The 9,450-nt window shown below is 39.5% G+C and overlaps 1 protein-coding gene across 1 annotated transcript; it reads right to left on the reverse strand.

Moving 5' to 3' along the window:
* Positions 1-2,057: 2,057 nt before the first annotated feature.
* LOC116258004 (protein root UVB sensitive 6) lies at positions 2,058-9,024 on the reverse strand. The gene is made up of 13 exons (XM_031635058.2): positions 8,465-9,024; positions 7,258-7,356; positions 6,834-6,947; positions 6,501-6,572; positions 6,305-6,415; positions 6,109-6,228; positions 4,257-4,358; positions 4,091-4,163; positions 3,390-3,473; positions 3,238-3,302; positions 3,044-3,145; positions 2,769-2,969; positions 2,058-2,667 (listed from the first exon to the last, which is right to left on the reverse strand). Exons 1-13 carry the CDS (start codon positions 8,792-8,794, stop codon positions 2,602-2,604), a joined length of 1,539 nt encoding a protein of 512 aa, XP_031490918.1. The 5' UTR covers positions 8,795-9,024; the 3' UTR covers positions 2,058-2,601.
* Between the last annotated feature and the right edge of the window lie 426 nt (positions 9,025-9,450).

Here is a 9,450-nt window from a genome sequence, read left to right on the forward strand (position 1 = left end):
AGAAGAGGGCGACGGCTCATCCCGTCGACCATGGTACACATCCAGATGGATGTTGATGGACGTGACTCCAAGTCTCACATTCTTGTCATTTGTCAAACGGGGAAAGGCCCGTGACGGGCTCGTTCTTCTAAGCCTATATTTATACAATTGAAACAAGGAAAAGGAAAGCTGAAACGCTATAACCACTCAGCAGGCTGCTTGCTTTCTGTCCTCTGTGAACTATGACTCTTTTCTGCTATTTTCCTTCTTCTCCACGCAAGTGACAGATGATTGAAAAGTTGGTGAATCTCCACTAGTCGGACTAGTGTGGTATGTACTTGATAGAATTTTTGGGAGGTTACTGGTTCATGCTTAGATCAACTATTGTTTGAGTAAGATTGAACTAAACATATACGTAGCCAAGAAAACCAATAATGTCAAAATTGACATCCAACCATTTACATCTTTAAATAGGATAATCATGCAGTGCACTATGATAAGGAACGAGTAGCAAAAGGTGATAAAAGTGGAACTGCAAACGAACTACTGTTTGCAGGAAGATGCCATATATGGAACCATAATGCAGTTTAACGGTACCTTTAAAGGGTGTTTGGTAAGAACATTGTGTTCTTACAATGCATCTTCTTGTTACATGTGTTTCAAAAACACCGGTTGTTATTCCAGGAAATAAGGTTTAATCATGTTCAGCATTTGATTATTGAATCTAAAAACAATATCTGTAATCATACCACATTTCTTGGAATAGAAATATGGCGATTCTTGAACAGTGGATTTATCAAACGCCCCTTTAGGTTCCATTTGATAGAGCATGAAACTGTGAGGAATGGGTCGGCTGCTGGCATGAAGCAGATACCAATTTGTGGTTTTACAAACACTCAATGCAGCAACAGAGCCACATATGAGACAGAGTGCCTGAGAATGTTTTCCTAATCAAGAATTTAGGAAAACCATACACCAAAATCCACTTTTGCTGTCAGCAAACCACAGACTCTGCATCCAAGTTTCAAACCACAAGGTTCTTAAGCGTATCCTAAATTCGTTACCCATTGAATCCTCATGGGTTGGCACAGGTATCTTCGACAGTAGAGTTCAATATCCGTGCATTTTGAAGAATCAGGACGATGCAAAGGCCAACAAGAGCAGGGTTGCAGACTTGGAGCCTCAGGTTACTAGTCCAAAGGTCAGCCGCAGGCAAACACGGCCAGACAAAGGATGCGTGCATGGAGCCCTTTCCCACAATGAAGCAGGCCCGCTCAATCAAACTTCAGATTCGTTGTGCACATGCAAGAAGTCCGTTCACCAAGCCAAGCGCCACATCCTTATTTTGATACAAAAAGATAGAAGGAGAGTTACTTTTCCATTATTTACGAAGGTTAAGTTGTTCTATGTTGGCCATTAACTTGGCAATTCCTTCAGTTATTGCATTTAGTATGTCGTTCATCATAGCTTTGATCCTGATTGGAAGGAGAAACCCTCCTGATAACTGCTGCATCATAGACCGACTACATGATAATAAAGTGGTTTATATGCCTAACCTTGAAACAGCGATCTGTAAGGAACTCGACTCCTATAACTACGGATTACAGACCTTGGGCGTCCAACTATTGCTGTAGCCTGAACACCTGATTTCAATCCAGACTAGCAAAACTTGTTCCATGGAAGAAAGAATTCATGGTCTTGTTGTCTTTCGATACAGAATAATTGAAAACACATAGGCATACACACACACACACACATGCCCCGACGTTGAAGCAGAACCATACTGCCAACATGTTAAGCCAAGCTGCGCCTTAAAAATATGCATTGATCTAAAGATGTAATTTAACTCAAATTGAACATTCCACTCTAGGGCATGTTAAAATTTGACTTGTAAAGCCTATCTAGTGAGTTATAATAAGCTTTCTTCGAGCCGAACCACTTGTGTGCGTGTGTGTGAGGGAGAGAGAGAGAGACGCGGGGGGTATGGGTGGGAGTACAAGTGTATTAACTGAGAGCAAAAAATGAGATGGAAGACGATAAGCTTTCTTTCTCAGGAACCTTGGCGATGCTACCGGACATGATTTCTCGGACGGGAGCAAATAAGCTTTTCTTAGTACCTTCCTTGTGCCAACCAAGTTTGACCTCTCATGCATCGTGGCTTTTCATGTAAGGCAGTCCAACATTTTCTTGAATATCCCCTTACACGCTTGGTAAGAACCTGATTCGTAAACACCAAATAGTAAAGGCACCAGATACCCGTGGTCGCAGCACCCGGCAGGCTATAATCAAAGAACTTGAATCCAGCGGAGAATCACCAAATATGAGCACTATAGCTGGCCAAACTTCTCAAACATGCAACTTTACAACTCCAGAGAACTGCCTTTTCTTCTACATAATCTTCTTCATTTTTGTGTTCGGCAGATTATACACACGTTTCTGGAAAACACTCGAACAAACTGAAGATAATTATGTTGCTCGCTTTTCAAAAAGAATGGACTCAGTTAACAAGACATCTCCCGGGCTTGACAGAAATGACCAGTTTAGCTTTTCATTTTTCAGCTACTGGATCATCAGCAACTCATTTTCCTACTTCATACTTACACGAAGACAAGCTTCTCTGTGTCAAAACATCGGTGAGCATATACGAGCACGGCCAGGATTAAGTAGTGAATCCGACATTGTCCACCCCTACAAAGAAGCAAAAGAAAAGGAAACAGAAGCCAATCATTATCCACAACATAATCAAGGAAATAACAAAGGACCAACAATAGATTCCAAGCAAGACTTACCTGCTCTGCAGCTTTCTTTTTAAACATCCCATATGAGGTAGAAACAATTCTGCAAGATTCTGCAACATAAGCCCCAAAATCACCAATTGTAGGCATGGGACTCCTCAGTAAGGCATCATCTCTTTCTGACCGATCAATGTCAAGCTTCTTTGAAAACCCTTTCCTTGTTGATGCTCGGATGAAATGTAAAAGAACATAGGCCTGCATCACAAGCATTCAGTCACCAGAGATTACAAAATATTTCAAAACTAGAACAAGTTGCATATTGGACTTACGTGGAAAGCAGCCTTCAGAATATCATCTGGCTTCGCCTGATCCTTGAGCAATGCATAAACATAGCCTTTTAGGGGATTGTAGGTAACAATGTACCGTTCTTTCTGCAATGAGATAGAATCATCAGTGTAAAATGAAGATCATAAGATAGCATTCGTTCTCAGTTCAAATGTATATACAGGAGATCAGAAATTACTTCGAAAAGAGGTTCAATTGCAAGAAAGGAAGCTGGCTCTTGAAATGCATCCTTGAATCTTGACCCTACCAGTCAACAAACGGAAGTAGATAAAATAAGAGAGAAGCAGAAAAGCAACAAAGGTTGACAGTAAACCAAGACAAATATCGTACCTAGAACAATTGGTCTATCTTTATGCCAAGGAGGAGTGAAGATCTTTTCCATCAAATTCCCCTCCTTTAGTGAAGGAACTTGGCCTGCAAGTTAGAGACCAAATATAAAATTACCAAGCCATGAATCCAAGCAAACTACAGGGCCATTAAATTATTAAACAATATCAAATGGAAGTAGAGTATATGGTAGGTCAAGACATAGAAGGCCTTCTCAAAATGAATTGTTACAGTAAAGCCATTTAAGCCATCATTTTGTTGTACACCTCAACTAAGCATAACATATATTCACATCCTGAATACATGTAAATTCCAAGACTTGTGAAGAAAAATAAAATGCATGCTATTTTGTTAACATGTAAAAATTGATTTGTGGAAATGGAAACGTTGAGGTCAAATGTATAGATATATGCATATATATATATATACTTGACCTCCCTAGTTCAGATTTCTAGCTCCGGCTGTGTATACCATATATGTACGTGTCTATAATATATATGTGTGTTGGTGCAGTGGTCTGAGCTTGCATAACCTTGTCTTTATCATGGTATTACAAAACCCTCATGTCATATAAAGTGTGCTTATATTGTGTTGCATCCTATGTCTCTATCATGTTATCAAGGTCACACTTGAATGGACTTGTGGGCATCTGTCCAGGTCATGATATTAAATTCTAATTTTCATGATCGGTGTCCTTTCCATACCTGTTTTTAAGAAGGATTCAACAGCCACAGTGAACCTTGCTTTGTTTAAAGTATGCAACACAACAGACTTTACCTGAAGGTGAATTGAAGCATAAAAAAAATTAGCCCAAAATCAAACATTAGAAAGAGGAACTAAGAACCTATTAGACCAAAAAAGATAGTTAACCTCTTTATAAGCACTGAGAACATATCCACATGACAGGAGTGAGAAGGTTGCCACCAATGAAGGATTATGCTTAGACATCATAATACTTAGTCCTGTCCCCAACTTCACACAACAAAAAATGTAAAATCAGCATTAGTAGACATCATGGAGCAGAAAAAATATTTTCCAGAAACAAAAGAGAAAGCACTCAGGAAATTAAAACGAAAAAATAAAAAAGCATCTGATGGTTGTGAATTAAGCACACAGATATTCAAGAGTAATTTCGACCCAAGTGCAGACACTTTTTCCTCATACAAAGTCATACAATCTCATCTGAGAAAAGAAAAACAATATCCCCAATTTGTATGGTATAGTTACTAATTAGAGCTAAATGTCTGTGTCAGCAATATCCCCAATTTGTATGGTCTATAGTTACTAGTTAGAGCTAAATGTCTGTATCAGCATATATTAGTATACCATTTATGCCACATGAGGAAAAAGCTATTTCAACAAGTGAAGATATAGGCAGCATATCCATGCACAAACCAACTGACAACTTTATCAGATCTCATAACAAAGCATGGTGCCCGAATAACTTGTGCAAAACCTCTGCATCCAACTATGCATTACCACCAAATTTCAACATAGTGATAACATCTTATTATAGCGTGTGAAGATCTTAAGCAGCTATTCTGGGTTCAACCGATTTCATCTTCTAGTTTGCTTCAGAGTAGATTGTTACCTCAAGAAATGCATGTCTGCTGTTCATTTTTTCTTCTTTTCAAGACCAATTTAAGCATAAATATGGAATGATCTGAGAAAACTAAAAGATGAAAGAATTGGCTTTGGTTTCATCGGAAGTGGACAAAACTTGGCTAGTTTCTCTACAGGCCAAAGTCTAGAATTCAGAAGAATCAACCTAGAAATTGTTCAATTTTAATGGCAGAATGAAGTTCTTCAAAAAGCAGAAAGTGCTTCTGTTTGTTTAACAAACCATGTACATGCTGAATCTTACAAAATATATTGGCAGTCTGTAAACAATGTGCACAATCATAAAATTTCATGCATTTACAAAAACTAACTAATCAGCTAAGTCACACGGATATGCCAACTATGGTGGCGCACCTGCACCGGTGCGGGTGTGGCCCGACACGGCACCCGAATCAAGTGCTGCTGACTGCACCCGTTCTTCTTTTCTCTTTTTTTTTTTCATTTTTTTTCCTTCTCCTATTTTTCCCTCTTCTTTTTTTCCCTCTTCTCTCTCTCTCCCCTTATGTTATTTAATAAAACTTTGAATTTTGTACGAGATTAAGGTAACCTTGATAAAAAAAAGTTAAAAAATATAGACAAGTAAAATTACTCATATAACAAATAACATATATATATATATATATATATATATATATATATATATATATATATATATGCTCTCGCCACACCCACACCCAATTTTTTTTGGAACTTGATGCATCCCTCACCACCTGCTACACCCGCACCCCGCACCCATGTGACATAGCTAATCAGTAAATAATTCACTATGCAAGACAGTAGTCCGGGTAGCACTGTCCAGATATATGGACAGGTAAGAACACTTACCCATAGAGCACACTTGTATATCAAACAAGTAAAATGCACATTAATTAGTAAGAGAAGCCCACAATCTGAAGAAATAATAGAAAATGCAAATTAACTTACTTCCTTCAATGCAACCTCTCCTCCCCCTGCCCTCTCTCTCTTTCACTCACAAACACACACTCTTTTCTCTCTCAACGAAAAAAATTCATTATCAATGTGGTTCAACTTTCAAATAGTTGCAGTGCATGTTACAATGTTCCATACAGCAAGAGAATAACTGAATAAGACTGTAGCATACCAGATCTGCAATATTTCCAACGCACTCCCCTTTAGCAGTGACATCACCAATATTTTCTCCTTTTGCAAAAGCTTTGTATATGGGGGCCCTTGTTGATGTCGATGTAACAGCAGCAACATTCTGCAAGAAACATTTATTAGGCAATACACGAACCCCAACAAACTGAATCCAACTAAAACTGAAAAAAGCTGTCAACCTTAGCAATGTTAGCTGCACAAGCAAATGGCAGAAAGAGATGAGGTACTGCAGTAGTTGCCAGCTCTATACCAGCACCCAGCTCCATCAAGAGGTCGCCCGCAAACCGAAGCTGCCACAGACATCTGACACCTCAAAATGCATATTTCAGAAATATCAAAAGCAACTCAAAAAGGAGAGTTTACATCCTTGCTTACTTGCTTAAGATCATAATCAAATTTCTTTCCTTGGCGTGAAAAGAGCATCTTTCCTAAACGGCCTGCACCATCCTGTGGAACATCAAAAGTTCTTACAAAAAGGGTATACAGAAGACGGAAGCTAGCAATTCCATAGAAGAACCTCCAACAAAAAAAAAAGGAAGCACTTCATATTACGAAAGTGGCAAAAGGAAAAAATGCACAGGAAGAAAACAGTTTTTAATGCATTAGTGTTGGTTTATTTCTTAAGCTGGTAGAAGACGTGGTACCAATATGATTGTTAGGAAGAAAGGGGAAGTGGGGGTAGAAAGGGTTTTCTGTGAAAGATTTTACCTTGAGAACCCAGTTGACAGCCACAGCTGCAGATGCAGCGCCATTTCCAGACATCCCAACAGAATGCAACAATGATCGTGTCGTGAAAACACCCATAGCTCCACCAAAAAAGTGCTGCAGAAAGTATATCTCATTAGTACGAAAGTGATAAGCAGAAAACGAGATGAACAAAAGCATATTCTATGTATGTGTGCAATTGTTGCCTAACCTGCCATAGGCGCAGAATTTCTAAGTGAAAAACAATCACTTGAAGCAATTTATGATAAAAAAGATTGAAGAAATTTAATAATGAAATGCAAAATTCAGGTTGCTGGAAAAGCTTGTGATGCTTATAACAAAGTTCAGATGATTATCATCGTATTGGCACATACATAAAAAGGAACAATTATCATACTTGGGGCTTCTGCTTTAGGCAACAACATACCTTCAAAGCTCTCCATTTCATGTAAGGTACATAAGAAGGGGAGACACTATCTGGAAATCCTTCAGGCACGACATAAGACCTGATAAAAGAAATTAGCTCCTGCAACAAAGAACTTTGAATCAGATAATTCTCATGCAAAACGCAACAACAAGAAGAACGCATTTCCACTGAATGAGAAATCGTGTGATTTTTTATGCACCAGTATTAGTTAGAAAGACATTTTTCCTTGTTTTCCTTGCTGGAAGCTTCTATGCGTTGGAAGGACCAACTTTTGCCGGAAGCTTTTGTCAATTCAGATTTGCATTCACTTTATATGCATGTCTATCTTAGGTTTTTTCTTTTACATAATCAATCCATAGGAAGCACCATGTTAACGAGAAAGAGTTGAACCATCTCTGACAGAACAATTATGACAAATATAGCTCATGATGACGTAGTCATGTTGAGGTTCATAGGAAATTAGCTATTTGCCCATTTCGTTAAAGAATGGACTTTGCGGCAAAACAATCCACCATATAAAGCATAGTGACTCTCAGAGCGTCCATCATATAATGCAACATCTGACTTCAAAAGGAAGGTTTACGTGTTGCAAATGAATCTCACAGCACAAGAAATCGATCAATATCTCCTTCTTTTTTAAAAAAACACAAGAGTAGAGCAAAATGGCAATTAATTGGAACCCAGCAAATTTCAAGCAATCTGACTCACTATGTTCAGACCTTACTTCTGTCATATTATGGCAGATTCCCTTAAAAACATGCAATATGAACGTTGTTCGGAAGCCCACGGATCCGGTCAAACGTCACATGGAAATCTTCAAACTTTAGTTCCAAAGTCGGAATTAAAACTGAGACATGTTTCAGAGGCTCAAATGAACAGAGTAAACCAACTCTCCTAGAGCGTTGAAGGATGAGTGAAGTTCAAACAAAATTAAACAGCATTAATATGGATTTTCAAATTTTGAAGCAGAAATGCACATGGAACATAAAAACTTGTAGCAACTACAGACAACCATAACTTCAAAATTAAGTTTTAAAAAAAATGGAAGAAAAGGTATGATGACGACGATGCTGCCTTTCATTTCAATAGGAGAAATGATTCAACAACCCAAAAGCGAAAAAAAAAAAAACTTTTTTTAAAATATGAAAAAGGAAAGAAAAGAAGGAAGGTTGGGAAACAATCAGGAGAAAATAAGGGAAGAGCTCACATCGAACGGGTTCTTGGGGGTCTGGAGAGCGACGGCATGCATCGAACGGCTGAAGCTCCCGGATGGATCCGCCTCGACTACGTAATTCCATCTGCGACCGTCCAATTCCTCGGAGCAGATCACTCTGGCCTCCGGCCTCGACTCGCTGACAAGGCCGATCCGCATCTCCGGGCGGAGCAGCGCGGTCTCAGGGGCGGCGAGGTTCGTGTTGGCAGAGGCAAGGTTCGCACTGAGCCTCATCGTCTCGCGCACGAGCATCCTCGCGTCCTGGCTGGTCGCAAGCGACTGAGCGCTCGCCCTCGCCCTCGTCGGAGTCTGGATTGGCGCCATGTCAGCCTCCAACAGCAACCTCAGCTGAGACGCTTCCTCTCCAAGAGCCTCTCTGCTTCCTCGTAGGGCTGGAGGGGTTTGGAGTACGCTCTTCGTCTTCTTTTACGGAAGAAGCAGAAGAAGGAGGAGAGAAAGAGGGTGCAGCCTCGGTTTCGTCGTTGCCTTGTGGGGCTTCACCCGCCAACAGTTGTCCACCCGTGGGCCGTGGCGGAGCTCACAAAGAGAGAGGGAGAGAGAGAAACGGCCAAATTTATAGTAGGGAATCTCCTTCACTGCTTCGGCCCCAAAGACAGCGAGAAGAGAGGACAGGACGCCAAGGGAAAGTTTCGGACCAAAGGTCCAAAATGCAAACGCACAAGTTCACCCAACGAAAAGTTTATACAATTTCATATAGCTTTTAGACTTGAACTATATTTGTGGCACATTTGATTCTTATTTCTAGAACAAGAAAACTTACTTTCCTAACTATATTACTCTATATTTCTAGAACAAGAAAACTTACTTTCCTAACTATATTACTCTATATTTCTAGAACAAGAAAACTTACTTTCCTAACTATATTACTCTATATTTCTAGAACAAGAAAACTTACTTTCCTAACTATATTACTCTAGCGTTGGTGGTTCCGATGGCATGAACACTCTTCCATTTCATCA

This window comes from Nymphaea colorata, chromosome 7 (genome assembly GCF_008831285.2).
Source record: "Nymphaea colorata isolate Beijing-Zhang1983 chromosome 7, ASM883128v2, whole genome shotgun sequence".
Classification (NCBI taxonomy): domain Eukaryota; kingdom Viridiplantae; phylum Streptophyta; class Magnoliopsida; order Nymphaeales; family Nymphaeaceae; genus Nymphaea; species Nymphaea colorata.